The following is an 18,495-nucleotide window of genomic DNA, read 5'->3' as shown; positions in this document are numbered from 1 at the left end:
TCTTCAAACACAATGCAGCGGACCAGAGAACGGCTCGGTCTATGCTCCAACATGTCATCATGCAACTCGTCGATGCAGATGAAACTACAATGAGGTTCGCACATGAAAGATTATCCACGAAAGAAGTCACCGAACTTGCCGATCTCAAGGAACTGGCAAGTGAATGCTTTACATCTCGGCCGAATGCAACGCTTGTTCTTGACGGACTGGATGAGGCGATGGGCACCGAGCAAGAAATCTCTGTCAAGTGGTGTCTGGATAAGCTTGTTCCAGCCGCAAGATCCCGTGGCTGTCACCTTAAAATACTGATTTGCGGGCAGAGAGACGGAAGACTCGACTGTATACTATCTTCTCATCCTCAGATCCGACTAGACCTAGTAGATGCTCACCAAAAAGACATTGAGCAGTTCACGAAAGAGCAAGCCGCGAAAATACGGACTAGATTTCGATTAGCAGCACAGGAAGAAGAGAGCCTAGTCTCCAAGATAGCGGGCGCATCACGAGGTGGGTATTCTAAACGACATGTGGCTCATAATCCTGACCTGTCTAGGGATGTTTCTATATGCAAGAGTGGTCCTTGATAATCTTGCAGCTATGGACTCAAAACGAGACTTTAAAGACGAACTGGAAAGCGATGCTTTCCCGAAAGATCTTGATCAAGCGTAAGCAGAGTAAAGATTTCAGAGATTATGCGAGATTCCTAACACAGTCAGTTATGATCGTATCACTCAACGTGTTCTGCAAAACAATCGGCCCTCACGCGACACGAGCGTAAAGAGGATCCTGGGCTGGATTATTTGTGCAGCAAGGCCCCTTCGATGGCGCGAAATACAGTCCAGATTCTGCATCGACGCAGAACAGCAGATTTGTGATATTGATAACCTTCGTCTAGACAGCTGCAAACAGATTTGCAGCTCTTTTGTTGACGTGACGGATTGCGAGTTGTTCCCACGCATTGAATCCGAACAGGTTGTCACCATGGTTCACGAAACAGCAACCAAGTGAGAACATTTACCAGCCTTGATACATTGAAAGTAGCTGACATCGCCATAGATATCTCATTCGCAACAGGACGATCAATCTGCTACAGGAGCATATCGACATGGCTCTCTTTTGTTGTCAGTATTTATCATCTCGACCTTTTACTACAAGTAAGAGCCAAGATATCAGTGCCGACATTCATTCAGGCTATTTTGGGTTCTTGGACTACGCCGCTGCTCACTATGCCGCCCACGTACATGAGGTTGAGGCTCCAGAGGTTTCCACGGATTCAGCACCTGGACTTAAGTCTGTCAAAGCAGTAGCAGTTGATTTGGCAAAAGTACATGGCAAAGAGGCCTCAGTCGAGACAGGAGAAATCGCGAAGGCAGCTGAAAACCTGCACCTTGCCATTCAAGATAATGTGCTCGTTGTGCGAAACCTAATCAGTCTACAAAGAGAGAAGTCTGAAACCGATGTTTTTGGCGCAACTGAGGGGCCAATCAGACACAAGTGTCACAAGATTCAATGCTCCAAGTTTTCCACGGGGTGTCCGAACGAAGCCGCACTTAAGGAGCACTTAGCAGTGCATGAGAGACCATTCCGATGCCCACATTCTGATTGCTTTGGGCATGGAATCGGCTATCCTTCGTCCGAGCGATTGGAAAGTCATAATGAGGCATTTCACCAAAGCGAGTCCAGGGTCAAGATAGCTTTTCCATCTGACCTTCAGACTGGCGAATGGAACATTCACGAAGCTTGCAAAGCAGGTAACCTTGACGAAGTTAAGAGGTTTCATTGTGAGGGATCTGATCTCAAGCGCGTTCTTCCAAAGATTGGCTCGCCTTTGTGCGCTGCTGTCGAGGCTGGACATGGTGGTATCTGCCAGTACCTCGTTGACAATGGAGTTGATCCTTTCCGTTGGGGATCTAATACCGTTGCAATGAAGACGCCAGTCGTTGCGGCAATATATCGACAGCGCTGGGAGATCTTGGACTTCTTTCTGTGTAGCGGGAACGGCCCAGACGATTCCGAGCTGTTGAAGGGTATTGTCCGGGCGATACACGCGAATCAACCAGTTGCATTGAACATGTTTCTGACACTAAGACAGCCCGAATACCATATAGCCGTGATGAAGCTGGTTCCAAAGGAAATCGTATCCCAGACAGACCAGAGATTAGGACAGGAAGACTCTCACCCAGCAGACGCCACTCTAATACATACCTGGTTCCAATATGTCAAGCCAGAGTTTTACAATGAGAAAGGGATATTCGTTGCACGGCCCGACTGTGAAGAATACAAGATCTGGGGAGATCTATTTTTTCGACAACATAATTTGTTCCGCAAGGCGCTGGGAATCAAATGCTTCTCTCTTGCCACATTTCTTATGGATATCGGAAACGATGAGTATCTACAACATGATCATAAGGATGGAGACACAGCATTACATCTCTGCATGTACCGGATATGCAAAGAGGATTGCAGTAATTGTTTATCCATGGTTCGGCGCATTCTTCAATACGACGCTAAATCTGCCAATATTACGAACAACCTAAACGGGCTACCGGCGCATACAGCAGTTAGGCGTACTAAATCGCAAGCTATCTTGCGAGCTGTTCTTAAAAATACCGGAGATCTCAACCACAGGGACAGCTCAGGGGACAGTCTATTGCATGTAGCATCATTTGCTGTCTCGATTCGCATGCTACTGGAGAGTAAGTCTGTGGATCTTTTCAGTCGAAACAACAAAGGACAAACCGCATTTTCAGCATGTCTAAATTATATTCTTTATGCCGACGCCGAGTTAGAGATTCTCGACCCTCTTTTCAAAGCAGACCCAAGGCTTGCATGGACACCAGACAAATCCGAGATGAGACTCACGCCACTCCAATACGTACTAGAATGGATACCAAACTATGATTTCAGCTCTCACTTTGGACGAAAGGCAACCGGACTAATCAAGTTTTTACTTACATGTTCCGAAGTGAAACGAGTGCTGGTAGAGTATCAAGCCAAGTCAACTGATGCCGATCGGAAACAAGTGCGAGAATTTGCAGAGAAGGAAATGTTACAGGAGGCACTGGAAATAATGGATTCGATTGGGTTTAACACTACCTGATGTTTCAATATAGATATGGATCAGCTACTAAATTCACATTTGCCACATCTGCCGTGGTATGTTCATCTTGTCCTTACCGATGCGATACAAATGAATCCAAAGTTGGAGAGCACAGTATCTGATGGGCTGTAACGAGCTATCCGCTGTGACAGGGTCGTAGTTTGAGTTGTGAAAAGAAGCTTCAGCTTAGCATAAAGGTAAAGAGCGTAAATAGTCCATAGGCTACCTTTACTGAATACATCACCCGATTGGCGAGCGGCCTGCATATATATCAGGATAAGTAAGGCCTCATTTCATTGCTAGCCACTATGGTGCTCCATAGGAGCATAATCTGCTGTTTTGGATATTCGACAACGTACCAGGACTCACTGTTTCGCCTCAAGTCGCATCACGTCGCGACAGTTGGCTCAATGGCTACAGCAGTAACTGCAGGTCTAGGCCCTCCTTAAAAGAATTGGGGAACTGCACCTCATCAGCCGTTTCATGCTGATAGTGCCCCTGCTCATCCAAGCGAGGATCTGGGGATGAAGTCTTATGCGGGCCAATTGGAATTGATTCTTCACAGCGTCAGCACTCAGCCGCCGGTAACCAATCACTTACTCATCAACACCTCCTGCCTTGCTACTCGCGAGCATGTAGCCGGTTTGTGCAGCTCAGGCAAGTAATATCACAATCGACTGAACCCTACCTTTATTAGTTCCCACCTTAAGCGTCAAAGCAGATTTGTGCCTCAGCATTACGGCTAATGGCAACGCGTTCTCGTATCGCATGCTCCAGTGGCGACCTGCAGGTAACATGTAAGGCGACAGTCTGTGCCAGGCGGCCAATATGTGTACGACAGTCGTCTCTCAGCACTGGGTTTGATGCTACTGTAGCTAGCATGTCGAAAATCCTCGAGTAAGAGTACTTTTATCACGCACTCTTTCTTTTCTAGCCTCAAGACTTAAGAGCCAATCGTCCGATCCGACTGATCCTAAACGAGTTACACAGACCTGCATCCTTTTCATGCTGGGACTGGCAACCTTATCTTGTCCACAATACCTTCTCAGCCGAGCCAACCCCAATTGAAAGGACGACCCATCATGTCGGGACAGAAGCTACTTACCATTAAAGATAGCCTCAATGTCACCATCCAACTACGTCCCCGCCTCTCTGTGAGTGGGAACTTAATGAACGGAAACAAGGTTTCGAGAAAGGAGACAGCAACAGCTCATCATTACATGCACCCATCTTGGGAGCCTGACAGCTGCCACAGAACTTAAGTTCGGATTGAGGCGACCATCCATCTGTGTCCACCTGAACCTGCAGACTCCTTGGCTTGGAGTGGAATTTCTCCATGTTGCGCCAGATTGGCAGGCGAACCAATAGCGACGCGTCCTGACGAGTACACGATTGAATGTGCATATCGCTTGTGCAAGGCAACTTACCCTGTGCTGTAACTCCGTAAGATGGCGACACTTTTGCTTGGTGGCTTTTTTTTATTAACGCAGTTTCTTTTCCATAGTGATCGTCTTGCGTCAATCGGCAACATTCCTGCGATGTTTCATTGCAGCTGCCATCACCAGTCCATCTTCAACGCAACCTAACCTAGACCCCAGATACGACTCCAGATGACAGCTTAAAGAGGAGATGTCAACTAATGCAACACAAACCACGTGGTATCCGAATTTGACGGATGCAAGTCTGGGGCAACCCTTCCAGGCTCACCAAGCACCCATTACCAGCTGTTTTCAGCCTTTATTGTGCATCTCAGCAGACTCAGCTAGTGACAGAAGCCAGGATACTTTACCCGGACCGTTGGGACTATCACTTAACGCTCCTATAAGAATTAAACCATAACATTAACTCTAAGTGCCTACTTTAAAAGAACATTCTACACGCGCAAATCAGAAAGTGCCGTCTGGAAATAAAGGCGCAAAACCTACATGCATTTGCCTGATTATCCCCAGGCGCAAGAAAACCTCTAACAATACACTAAGGTGTCAAAAATATCACGGCTCAGATGGACAAAACTATAGCTAGGTCTGCCCAAGTCTTTCTGTCACCCAGCATAAATGCTCCCAGTTTTCTTTCCCTCCCATCCAATGCTTCTCGAAGGATCAACGGCAAGGAATGCCGCTTCTGGCCTCCACCGTGGATCACAACCCGATAGGTGCAATAACTCGACGCTAGCACCAGCGCGTCAAGCATCAATTGGCGCGCCTGTGAGAGCGCCTTGTTACAGGTTCTGGGTCCTGGACTTTTCGTATGGCCCACGTGAGATTCGCAGGGGACGGAGATGGGGTAGCATGGGGCAGGGATCGCAGCCCTCCCCTCCAATTTCTCGCTCCTCTTGATTTTTGTGGTGCGTTTTAACCGGGGCTTTGATGATTCGCTCGCATGTTGAATTCCCCAGCTTTCTCCAGTGGAAGTGAGGAATAACCGTATACACTGGAGAATTGTGACCCGCCTTTCCCCAGACATAACAACCTTCTTTTTCTTCCTTCTTTTGTTCTCTTTTGTTCGTAAGGGTTAGTTAGTCTGGGTTATCGGCACATAGACTCCCGGGTCGGTATGTTCTCTATAGAGGACCACCTCGGCTCGGCAGTAAATACCACGAACCTCGTGAGTAAAGCGTGGAGATGTTGGAGTAAAACGGGGAAATTGAGCCCGATGCATGCAACCCTGCTCCCCAATCCTGGCAATGAACCCCGAAGCTCACGTTCCCGCCGGAGTCGCGCCGTAGTGGTGTCTTGATCCGGGGTCAACTCTGCGGGGTTCTCGCGGGGAACTTGTCGTCTATTGGTCTCCGGTCTCCAATCTCCATCGCCATTCGTGCGTCTAACCCCAGATGCCTAAATCCAATTACCCCAGCACCAAGAATGCACGCTACGTATCATCGCCCGAAAACCCTCTTTTTGCCGGTTACTCTTAGCTTACAGGTACTTTTTGAGAATGCTACTCTACTCTGCTAGGTCTAGGACAGGGATCCATTCGATCGGCATGTTCCCAACGCGACGTTTCAATTTTTTCTTATAAAGCGTCAACGCTCGGCACCGTTGCATTTGCTCTCCTCTTCTCGACTCATCCTCAATCATTGTTGATATCCTGTGAAAAAGTCAACATGAGCACCAACGACGATAACAAGGGCATCTCAGAGGTCAAGGGCGACGGCGCCCACATCGACCATGCCTACGATGTCGAGGCAAAGAAGGAGATGGCCGCTGACATGCAGGGCGCCATCGACGCCGAGAACGCGGAGCATAACATGACCGTTCTCGAGGCCGTTAGAGCTTATCCCGCTGCTTCTCTCTGGGCCTTCAACATGTCCTGCACAATTGTAAGCCGCCCCCAAAACTCTGTGCTTCCCGAATTGTGGCTAATTTGATTGGCTGTAGATCATGGAGGCTTACTGTGTTTTCCTCATCGGCAACTTTATCGCCCTCCCCGCTTTCGCCGACAGATACGGTATCTGGAGTGACACCAAGGGCAAATATGTCATCGAGACAAAGTGGCAATCCGCCCTCCAAGTCGGTGGCCCCATCGGCGCCATCATCGGTGTAACCATCGCCGGTCCCATCACCAGCCGTATCGGATACCGATGGGCTACCATCAGCGGTCTCATGCTCCTCAACGCCTTCATCTTCATCTTCTACTTTGCCGACTCTCTGCCCGTCATGCTCGTCGCTCAGCTGCTCGAGGGTGTCCCCTGGGGTATCTTCATTGCCAACTCTCCTGCCTACTGCTCTGAGATCGTGCCGCTTCAGCTTCGTGCGCCTGCTACGCAGATGCTTCAGATGTTCTGGGCCATTGGCGCGATTATCGTCGGTGCTGTTGCTTATCGCTACAATGATCTCCACGAGCAGGCTGCTTTCCGGTATGTTTCCTCAATTCCCGTCACCAATCTCTCGATTCGCTAACGAAATCCCAGTGTGCCTATTGCTCTTCAGTGGATGTTCCCTACTCCCCTCGCCATTCTCATCTTCCTCTCCCCCGAGTCTCCCTGGTGGCTCGTCCGAAAGGGTCGTCTCGAAGAGGCTGCCAAGGCCGTTCGACGTCTCGGACGTTCTACCCACGTCGACAACGCTCAGGAGGCTATTGCCATGATGAGACGTACCATTGATCTCGAGAAGACCGTCAAGGAGCCCAGCTTCATTGAGCTGTTCCAGGGCACTGATGCTTACCGTACTGCCATCGTTTGCTGCGTCTACGCCGCTCAGAACCTGACTGGTAACCTGATCGCTAACCAGGCTGTCTACTTCTTCGAGCGTAAGTGAAATCTTCATGTGAGATCTGATGAACTGTGCTGACTTGTTTACAGAGGCCGGTATGCCTAACAAGACCGCTTTCGCTATGGGTCTCATCACCTCCGCTCTCCAGACCGTCTTTGTCATGCTTTCTTGGATTCTTACCAGTTACTTCGGTCGACGATCCATCTACCTGTGGGGTTCTCTCGGAAACACTGTTCTTCTAGTCGCTCTCGGTATCGCCGCCACTGTCGGCGATGTCCAGTCCACTGTCAACTCCAACACCCAGGCCGCCCTCGGTCTCATTGTCTCCGTCCTCTTCACCCTTGGACCCGCTCCCGCCTCTTGGGTCATCATCGGAGAGACCTCGGCCATTCGTCTTCGACCTCTCACCACTGGTGTCGGCCGTGGTTGCTACTACCTCGTCAACATCCCCTGTATCTTCCTCTCCTCATGGATGCTTAACCCTACCGTAAGTTCACCATCTCTTGACTTCTCAAATCAGCCACTAACAGAGTACAGGGCGCCAACTTGGGTGGCAAGTGCGGTTATGTCTGGGCTGGTACCGGTTTCGTCTGTCTGGTCATGGCATACATCTGGCTTCCTGAGATGAAGAACCGATCTTACCGAGAGATCGACATTCTCTTCAAGCGCAAGGTTCAAGCCCGCAAGTGGAAGAAGACCGTCATCGATGTTCACGACGACGAGTAGATGTTGCTACTCTCAAGAGGGAAGCAGCATGGCTTCTCTGGGGAAGATCAGCTGGATACCTCGTGTTACTCTGTTCATTTAAGCGGCTGGATTATCTACGTGGTTTTGTAAATCACATGTCGACCTATGTAGTCATACGGTAGTTAGACAATTTGAGTTGTCTTGTTGCCTACAGGCCTCAAGGAATATTTAATCATGATTATCATAAAATGTCCACGCTGTCTGTGATTGTTGTACCGTAAATATTGAACCAATCATGCAGTACGACACGTGACCTGCATGTCGCGTCTCACCATATTGGTCTTGACGCGGTCATAACGACTTTGGAGGCGATTGCGGTACAAGATGGGCCGTTAGACTAGTGGCAAATCGATCGGATTTGTTTTTGGACCCCATTTCTCACCTGTCGGAATATGTACCCCCGACAAACATCAAAGTCCCAAGCCAGTGGAGCTGACTCTCCTTCAGCTTGACACCGAAGGGTAAAACCAAGCATCGAAGAAAACAGCAGAAACATATTGGTTACTGTAATATGTGAAACATCGAAAATTCCCTTGGTCATTACTTCATAGGACGTGTTGACGATGCAATGATGATATAACCCATGACGCAATATTTACGACGCTCGCATCTCCACCTTTACCAGTATATCATGATCTCCAACCATTCCCCCGTCACCAATTCTCATCAATCTTCACACACCTCCTATCATGGCAGAGCAAGATATCTACGGCGGTAAACTCGCCAATCATTCTCCCTCCCTCCCAAGAGGCATATTCACCGGCTCCGGTGCCGAGCAAGACATTTACGCCGACAAACTAGCCGGTCACACGCCCTCTCTTCCCCACGGGGCATTCACCGGGTCCGGGGCCGAACAAGACGTCTACGGCAGTAAATTCGCCGACCCCTCTCTCCCCAGACCTTCGTTCGCTGGATCTGGCGCCGAGCAGGATATCTATGGCAGTAAGTTTGCCGGGCACTCTCCGTCTCTGCCTCGGGCTAGTTTCGGGGCATCTGGCGCCGAACAAGATGTCTACGGCTCGCATTTCAACCGCACCGCGTATCAAGGTCTAGGCACTAGCGTGCTGGGACTACTGCACTCCGCAGTCCTGCCGTCTTTTAGTCTACACGCTGGACTTTCCACGGTAGCGTATGGACTTTCGCGGTATGCGGATAGAATTGAGGGGAAGGATGTTCTCTGGGCTTCTGGAATGACGCTGAATGCTTGGTGGAGCGCTATTGGCTCCAAGTATGTTTACGACAATGCTGCGCCTCTTGATGCGTGGAACAGTCTCGGTTATTCGCAGAAACTTCTTCTCGCTGGTGTTACGGCTTGGGGAGTCAGACTTACTTCACGCGTTGTGTCGCGAAGCTTGAAGCGTGGCAAGGATGATCCTCGGTATGACGCTAAGAAGAAGGATCCTGGGTTCTGGAACAAAGCGCTCTTTACCACTTTCTTGCCCGAGGCTGTTGCGCAGACTATCATTTCGCTTCCATTCACAATTCCTTTCCGAGCTGTGGCCGAGAGTGCCGTCGCTTCGCCTTTTACTTCTAACGGATTCGTTTTCCATTCTCTAGCCGTCTTCTTGTTCACCACCGGTTTCGCTCTTGAGACCTTGGCCGATGCCCAGCTCGAGTCCTTCAAGAAGGATGACACCGCTCAAGGTATCAACAAAGAAGGCGTTTGGAGCATTGTTCGACACCCCAAGTAAGTTCTTGTCTTAACGACTCAACAGACTGAAATTAACGAATCAAGTTATCTTGGCGACACCCTAATCCACGCCTCGTTCCCCATTCTTCTCCTTGGCGCCGGCATTCTCCACCCTATCGCTGCTGTCGGCCCAATCGCCAACTACCTCTTCCTGCGTTACATCGGGGGTGATAGAGAGAATGAAGAGAGTCAAGCTGAGCGATACTCCAAGAACGATGCTATAAAGGCACAGGAGTTTGAAGAGTACCGCCAGCAGAAGAACAGCTTCTGGCCCAAGGTGGAGGAGTTGAAGAACGGCTGGACGCTTGGAGTGTTGGGGGTTGGTGTCGCTGGCGTTGTTCTTGAGAGAGGACTGCGAAACACGATTTGAGAGCGGGTATGGTCGGATGTATTGTCGAAAAATCGTTGAAGATCAGGAAGCGTTGTACATTTTACATGTGAACAACGTAGTCCTCCAATCTGAGCTAATAACTAAAGTCAACCCTCTGTCGCATTAACTGCTCGGCCGATATAAACGTGTCGATGATGCGTGTGTCACTACGGAGACCACCAGGCGCTTTGAGTCGTGTAAATATTAAATCTCCTGACCTGGACATTAAAATTATCGATTTCCTCTGACCAAGGAATAGCCTCTTGTGCTCCTGACCTTTGGACCATAATGGCAACAGCATTGCTTGCATGAACACCTGCACTTCTGATTGTCTACCCCTACTAGTCTTTTCTCATGTAATATGAAGCATATAAGCCCATGAAAGAGTCGCGAGCCGATAACATAAGTTCATGTTTTGGAAAGGGATGCAAAGACTTATTTAGTTCCGGTAATCTACCTGACGTTGACGTCAAATTCAGGGCAATGGCCGGTTCTCTCAACATTGGCATAGAATGCACCGTTTTTTCCAACCGTAGTAACATCACTGGAGATTCCCAGACGCAAGAAACCATATGCAAGAGTAGCCCAGGAGGGCGTTATGTCGATGGAAGACTCTTCTCTAAAAGGAACCGTGTTATGAGCGGCAATGAAGTCTCAGGCTCTGTTCAGAGTTAGCAAAGAGCTCTGGTTAATCAGGCGCTGTAAACTGCGTCGCCATGCTTTTTGGTAAATTGCTCGCTCGATCATGGAATTGGGCTTGCAGCCACCAAAGAGCTTCCCAAAGATAGGAAGAAGCGTGAGAGTAGCGTATCGAGAGCTGTTCCGCATATAAGACTAGGCGCGATACTGGGAAAGACGTGAAGGTAAGAGAAAAGAATAGATGCCTTAGTAAAGACGCTTGGGTAAAGTATATGACGTTTAGGAGCCAGAAACTTGGAAATGCTGTCGTACTGCATTGTCTGTGTGCCGCGGCCCTCTCCGTGCCTGACAGCTCCGCCGATGGCTATAGAAGCTGAGGGTAGGAAGACTGAAGCAATCTTCACATCAAATTTGGTCTTAATTAGAACAATAACACAGAGACAAAGATAAGGACCAGACAGTAAGGATAATGGTGATATTAGTGAGGAGACTCGTTTTGTCGTGAACAGGAGAATGATAATAAGCATTGGTTATGCTTGAAGTGGCTATTGACGTTAACCATATTTTCTCAATTGAAGAGAATCAATGTACCTAGGCTTTCATCGACTGAGCAAGCTTCTTTCACGCATAGAGAGAACGCCAAAGCGATCTCTACGTTCATACACGTGTCCCTGAGATCGCTGAACCTACGATCATACCGATGAATTGTATCAAAAACCAAGTTTTCTGGTCCATCGTAGCGATGGCTTCTTGTCAATATTCCTACATGCAGGGCGAAAAGCTTGAAGTCTCAGAAGGGCAACGGGGGCCGATGTAAAGATTTGCAAGAACAAAGCTGATTGAGAGAATCCTTTAGCTAAATCTCTCTTGCCGGGTTGCAAGATAAACTTTCTGGTTTCTAGCAATCTGTCCGCGTCCGCCTCGGCGCTTCGTACTAGGCAGACATAATCTTCCGGTTTGAAACGGCAAGGCTACCAAAGAATCTCATCTGTAACAGACCCAAGAAATCAATAGCGTGCAAGGAGCTTTTACAAGACCATTGACTTGTCACAAAGTGGGAATAACGGTCGGAAAGCCACATAGACCATAACCTGGTAACGGGGAGGCAAGGAGGCTTAGGACCCCTACCCTTAGTAGCAAATGGTCTTAGGGAAGCTTGCCAAGATTTACTGGATTCTTGACCAGGTAAGAACGCCTCTTTTCTCCCTTGGGCTTGTTTAGCTTACCCTACCGTTTCCAGTGGGGCTATGTTCGGGTTCAGCTCTATACCGGTCCCTTGGCGACTTTCAGCAGAAACCTAAGGTCTACTAAAATGCTTCCCATGAGGGCGAGACACGGGAACCACGAGTAGTCAATATTTAATGCGAAGCTAAGCATGATATCCCAGAGTTATGGTTCAGAATGCTCATAGTAAGCCAAGCTTGACTGGAAGCACATTTATGCCTTAATATGTCCTTCCATGAAGTGATAGCTTTGATAAATCAATATAGAGGCTATGGTCTTGCTAAAATGATGATTATTTACTAGTGGCAATGTAAATGAGGTCGATGCTTCGGCGATTGTTTATCGATGATCTTGGTATCGGAGTTTCAAATCGAAAGGATCTGACAATCTCTTCTGAAAGCGCAAGGGTCTCCGCGGGCCAGGCCGCTGATCATTGGCCACCCTTAGCGATGGTGTAGGTGATATTCCCGGGTTCGTGTCGTGCCCTTCGCTTCTATGAGTGAGTCTCTCTACGGAGAATTTCACAACCTTCTAAAATCTGACACACAAGGGTCTTGCCATGTTGGCACTTAGTCTTATGCATGGTTCTACACATAATACTCCGATATTTGCTCAATAGTTTGCGATCGGGGTGGGTCTGCTGATCCTCGATCCTATCGCATGTTGACCAGACAAAGATCTGATACCGGCAAACTCCAGTATCCAAGAGATAAGAAAGCTATCAGCAAGCTACCAAGGGGCGCTAGTGTAAGTACCACTTTCCGCAAGTGGTTAAAACAAGCGAGATGTCACCTAAAAATCGCTAGGGGCTGCAAGACAGAGGCCACGTTGTTTCCCATGTGTCTACTGCCGGCATGAACACAACAAGACGATGAACCTATAAAAGAGAAGCAAATTTGCCAAGAAGAAACGCCCGCTAAATCGAGATTGGATAGTGGCTGGGCTCGGGCCCGAAAGGGTACAGTCCCCGAGCTGGGACACGGGCCGGTGACATAGTATCGTTTTGGCGGCATGACCGAGCCGTGTCTTAGAATACACTTTCGCCACAAAATATCGAGATGCGGCTAGCCCTAAGCTCGACTGCCCTTATACCAAATTCCTTGCATAACTGGAAGATGGTAGGGTTGCAGTGATGCTCATACTTGTTTATATATAGCTCAGAATACTCTGCGTTCCAGACTATGGCAACCCGGACAGAAACGAGATATAGAAGCTGCAGTTTAATAAAGTAAAAGTTCAATTGGGGTTCAACAGCCAGTGCGCTATTATATACTACTCCAGGACTGCATGTCCTGAATACTAAATCCTCCGTAGGTATAGGCTGCCTACGCTTACAGTTGTTTCACAACCCTCCAAGGTTCATGAGGTTTTAGATTCATGTAGGGGACTGCTCAGCTGCTTCGCCCAAGCCTAGATGCAGGCCTGGCAGGTCGAAAAATGTCGCCATACCAGTTATTTCCGTTTTAGTGGCTAAGACACGGCTCCCAAGTTGTACTAGCTGCTATGTCTCAGAGCGCCGATCTGTCACTGTACTCAGTCTTACCAGTATGATTGGTTTTGGTTCGCCACTTGTGAAATGTGTGCCCGTCTCCAGATGACTAGCTCTCGGACCAGTTCATGCAACTCATAATAGAAGAAGGCATTGACACCTCTTATAAATAACATCAACCTTACTCGGAAAACCCAAGTTTGAGGACCGCCAGCTAACTATCCTTCCTACTTTAAAATATGTCAACACCGCTTTTGTCCAATACTGCGACCGGGTATCTTCATACTCCAATGTCAGGCAGCGCAAGTAGGAAAAGAAAAGCAGAGGAAATCCTCCAATATCCCTCCTACCCGCGATTAAAACCCCTAGCAAAGCCTACCGCTCCAACAAACCCAATATCTCCTATTTCACACTTGCAATTATCTCCTCAGAGCAGCGCCGACGCTTTTTCATCAAGAATTCAGCAGGCCATTGATCTACACTTTCCCACATCGGAGACCAATGTAGTCCTTCCTTTCGCAAATGATCCTCTGATGGATAACGGGGATATGATAGACATATCTCACGAGATCGACCTGAGTTCTGTAGGTTCTCAACTACTGCTTCTAAGTTCAATGTAGCTGATTGCACACAGGACTGTAACTCGTCGCGCCATGAATCGTCAACGCGATCAGCGACAGAGTCTGAATTATCAGATACAGAGTCTGTGAGGTCAGATACAGAGGACATAAGCCAAGAGATCCAGGACGCTACGGGACAAATCAATGAGACAGTTGAAACCAGGAAATGGTTGTTCTTCATAGAGCATCATCTTCACAAAATCCTGCACGGACTAGCTCAAATCGAGGGGGCCGCAGTGCAGGTGGCCAGAACCACGAAGTCTGCGGTTGTGTTTTCTGATAACATTTATCATCTCAAGGAACAGGTCATGCTTTTGCATCTGTGCCAGCAGCACAAGGTAGAGGAGTCCTACGGAGAACAAGCGTTACTCAGGTCCAAAGTGAGAGAATTGCAGGAGCTTTCGGATGGTCAGGTGAACCGCATGTCAAGCTGCTATCACCACAGCATTTGTCGGCCACCAGGGGAAATTAATACCAGTATTTGTCGGGCTTTGTTTAGGGGATAATGGCGTATTGGAGTTTAATGTAAGACGTACAAAACCAACGATATCACGCTTGTTCGGCCAGTCTATGCTTCTTGCTGTCAACTTGTCGTGATTGACAAGAATGCCTGTGGGTTGACGATTGCAGCGCAATCTTCCAAGGCATTGCAAACCAACTTATGATTGTCTCGAGTACTATTCCCTCGTCGGGCTTCCTTATTTCCATGAAGTGAGAGACCATAGGGAATCATCCCAAGTTACCAAGAACGCGACCCGCACGGCTCTATATTACGTGTGATTGGAAGCGTGACCGTTCTTGCGTCACACAAGCTTGACGCGTTCATTTCCAGAAGTTATTTTGAGTAAAAAAGACACAGTCGGAATTTGTGTTATCAAACTAACGCGACCATGGAAGTAGCCTAAGATGTTGAGGAAAGATAATGATCATATTGTCGCGTGGAGTGGAGCCTTGTTGAAATACGCGGTTCGGACCTCCATATCTGAACCGGCATCGATAAGAACCCGTATAGTATCTTCGTGTCCATTAATTGCTGCCCGGGATAACAGAGTCTGCCTATCCTCACCAGATACAGTACCAAGGTCCGCACCGTTCCTACATAATATCTTTATCACGCCAGCATGTCCTATTTGGGCAGCCAAAGATAATAGCGTTTAGCCATATCTACTATCTCTAGCCTCTAATCGAGCACCGCTGTCTACAAGAAGCTTGACAGCAGCCTCAAGGCCTCGCTCGGCCGCGGTACACAAGGATATCTTTCTTCCTTATTCAATCAACGCAATATCTGGCCCATTAGCGGTGAGTATCTCAGTGACCTCCACAAGGTTATTTAAGGCCACGGAAGGGGCAGCGCGAGGCAGTAATCTAGACTCCTCTGCCCTCCCAAGCGTCCAGCGTGAGGCCTTGGCTTCAATAGCTAGCTTTTGGTTTTGCTTGGCCGCTTCGCAAGCGGGGTATCGAATAGAAGGAATAACCATCATGGATAGAAACTTGAAATGATCGGCAATATGGTTCCAGACGCACATACGTTCTCCGTAGTCGAGTTATTGGCCTGTCTCCATCATCCATTTCGCGTCTTCAGGAATTTGGTCGCATGGGGGGCATACCAAGCTATCACGAGGAAAATACCTCCAGAACTGCTTAGTGACTGAACTTCCCCTCTAGTATGCTAAACCCGTATGAAATCTTGATTGAATGCAAAATGCAATATACCAGAGCGCTCTAGGTTGGAAGAGGATATCTCTGGGGTCAAACGTTTCACTTGGAGGGCGGTCGAAGGATCTTCCCCATCGTTAGACCTTGCGGAGACATTGCTGTGTGCGCGGAAGCGACTTACCTTGTGAAGACGGCGGGGACCATGTCAGTTCCCTGACATGTGCTGATGTCCAACCTGAGCTGATCCTTCTTGAAGCCAAGGAGGTGAAGCTTGGCTCCGTGATGATTTCCGTATGCGCTACTGGCCGCTATCTGTATGAAAAGTGACGTGCACGCAGCGGCAATACCGTGAGCTTGTTGAATGGTTTGTGCGTCTAGAGTTGTGAAGGGATTTATTATGACCTCGGGTCTGTATCTTGGGATACGTTGGCCCGTTATATTCTCCATCTCTAATCGAAAGTGGCTGAAAATGTTGCACAGCATTTTGAGTTCTTCGTAATCCCTGGAGAAGCATATGTGCCTGGACAGCTCTCACACTGAGTCAAGACTATATCTCTGCCTCGAGCTTGGTTTGATACGCATGAATGACTCTTTTACTTTGGAGGAACTGTTTCCGAGTTTGGAAAGCACCCACTGATCCCAATCATAGGGTTGGTCATCGAAGTTGTCAAGATTAAAGCGCGACTGAGGCCTAACTGGCCCAAGACCCTTCGCATGCTAAATGGAGTTCGGTGCCCATTCTGCACCAAGAAGCTAGTGCTGAGGCGAGCCGACGATGACATGCTGGAATTCTGGACACTCATATCCACGAACATGTCGAACCCTATCCTTGCCTTTACCCTGAGTGCGCAAAAGCTCTCAAGTCATTTGTGCATTGTAAACGACTGGGTAGAACATACGGAATCAATGCATTCAAAAGAGTGGTTGCAAAAAGTCCGCATGCGCTCATGGTCCTGCGATTTCGGCCATGAAAGCCCGATGGTCTTTGAGTTCGAACATCAATGGCGCAGCCACATCCTTCAGCCTCACCCAGAATATCTAAAGGCTCCTGATCCACGCACTCTTGGTGCCTATTCTGCCAGGAAACAGAAGCATTTTCATCGGGATGAATTCGCCTGCCCACTTTGCGAGCGAATCCCCGCAGAGGCACAGAAGATGCTGGAAACTGGTCAACATGAACCAGGTCAAGTGCGACGCTTGGTCCTGAATCATATTGCCGGTGAGTTACAGTCTCTGTCTATGATGGCTGTTCCTCCTTTAGATGAAGTCACTTATAAAACGGTCGACTATGATCCAAACCCGGTGGTTCCCAAAGACTTTACCCACGTGGACTTTCAGGACGATGCTGGTCGAACCGCCTTATCATTTGCTGCCCAGGCTGGCGACGTCGAGGCCATTGACAAGTTGCTCGATAAGCAAGCAGATTTTGAACTGGCCGATACAGATGGACATACACCCTTGCTCTGGGCAGCACGTGAAGGCCATGAAGAAGCTGTCAAGTGCCTTGTAGATTACGGTGCCCGGGTAGAAGTGAAAGATGAGCCATATGGGTGCAATGCGTCTTAGGCCGCTGCTAACGGACACACTGGCGTTGCACGGGTACTACGCCTGAAAGGTGCGGACGTTAATGCAGCCGATGATATGAATCACACCCCGCTATCTTTGGCAGTTTCAGGAACAAACGAAGACGTTTTGCGGCTTCTCCTTGACGCCAGCCCAGATCTCGAGACAACAGACCATGAGACTTTAAAAACGCCACTCCACTGGGCGACTTTCAGAAACAGACCGGCGAACGTAGAGCTACTTCTAAAGTATGGAGCCGATATCGAAGCCACTGCTACCGGATTCAAAACGGCGCTGTATGTAGCTTCGGCAAATGGATACCTTGATGTCGTCCAGCTACCCCTCAAGAAGGGGGCAAACACGAAAGCCTCTGACCCTATATTCCGTCAGGCTCCTTTGTCAGTGGCACCTGAGTTTGGACATGAAGACGTGGTCCGAGTGCTGTTGGTACACAGGGCCGAGGTTGAGGCGAAGGGCTTCGAAGGCCTTACAGCGCGGGACCAGGCTGTTAAAAGGGGGCACACTGAGATCGCTAAATTTCCCGAAACCAAACAGGGGTAGCCGCTTTCTTCGGATTATGTATAGATTGTTTGAAATCCTTTTGATAGGTTACGCGTTGCAGAGAAAATATTGAAAAAGAAAAACGACAAAAATAATAGACATCATTTATGCTTTTCGCTAGCCACAGATCTCAGCCTGCATGTCCCCATCTTCGCACGCCGTTATATTGTAACTACGTCTCTGTGAACTAGCCACGGTGGTTCTAAGAATGCCAAGCTGCAAAAAGGTAAGAAAAATAAGTTGTATACTCTGACACTCGGGGAGGTTTGTGTAACTAGACAAAGGTGCTGGCGCCTCGGCTGTTTTGTCAGTCGTAAGGTCTTGTTTCACCATCAGGCGCGACATGACCAAATCGAACAGAGATTAATTACTGTTAAAGTTGGTCACACATGATTACCTTGAAACAGTTCAAATATTTGATCTAATAGACTAGGCCTAGTACGCTAGGATAAGAAGAATTTCACCCTTCGTCCTATTGCCTGTGACCGCCAAGGGTTCGATCCTTTGTTTGCACTCCTAATCCGTGACCTCGCGAAATCTTGGTGATTATTTCTGGACAATTGGATTCGAGCCAACAAGCGTCAGGTAATCAAGGAGAAAAGCTTTCCGCCAAGCTACTCTCTTTGGA

At 48.5% G+C, this 18,495-nt stretch overlaps 4 protein-coding genes across 4 annotated transcripts; all 4 read left to right on the top strand.

The window, feature by feature from the left end:
• Positions 1-978: 978 nt before the first annotated feature.
• Positions 979-3,097, top strand: J7337_012069 (uncharacterized protein; the record flags this gene model as incomplete). The annotated part of the gene is made up of 2 exons (XM_044829599.1): positions 979-1,001; positions 1,072-3,097. The coding sequence occupies 2 exons, from the start codon at positions 979-981 to the stop codon at positions 3,095-3,097; spliced, it is 2,049 nt and encodes a 682-aa protein (XP_044676274.1).
• A 3,103-nt stretch (positions 3,098-6,200) lies between these two features.
• J7337_012068 (uncharacterized protein) lies at positions 6,201-8,034 on the top strand (the record flags this gene model as incomplete). Its single annotated transcript, XM_044829598.1, has 5 exons — positions 6,201-6,416; positions 6,475-6,953; positions 7,008-7,345; positions 7,398-7,795; positions 7,846-8,034. 5 exons carry the CDS (start codon positions 6,201-6,203, stop codon positions 8,032-8,034), a joined length of 1,620 nt encoding a protein of 539 aa, XP_044676273.1.
• Positions 8,035-8,744: 710 nt separating this feature from the next.
• Positions 8,745-10,115, top strand: J7337_012067 (uncharacterized protein; the record flags this gene model as incomplete). Its single annotated transcript, XM_044829597.1, has 2 exons — positions 8,745-9,742; positions 9,791-10,115. The coding sequence occupies 2 exons, from the start codon at positions 8,745-8,747 to the stop codon at positions 10,113-10,115; spliced, it is 1,323 nt and encodes a 440-aa protein (XP_044676272.1).
• Positions 10,116-16,682: 6,567 nt separating this feature from the next.
• J7337_012066 (uncharacterized protein) lies at positions 16,683-17,867 on the top strand (the record flags this gene model as incomplete). Its single annotated transcript, XM_044829596.1, has 2 exons — positions 16,683-17,249; positions 17,310-17,867. 2 exons carry the CDS (start codon positions 16,683-16,685, stop codon positions 17,865-17,867), a joined length of 1,125 nt encoding a protein of 374 aa, XP_044676271.1.
• Positions 17,868-18,495: the final 628 nt, after the last annotated feature.

The sequence above is a fragment of the Fusarium musae genome, chromosome 9, assembly GCF_019915245.1.
Source record: "Fusarium musae strain F31 chromosome 9, whole genome shotgun sequence".
Taxonomy (NCBI): Eukaryota; Fungi; Ascomycota; class Sordariomycetes; order Hypocreales; family Nectriaceae; genus Fusarium; species Fusarium musae.
Note: the sequence above shows the minus strand (reverse complement) of the source record. Positions and strands in the feature narration are given on the sequence as shown.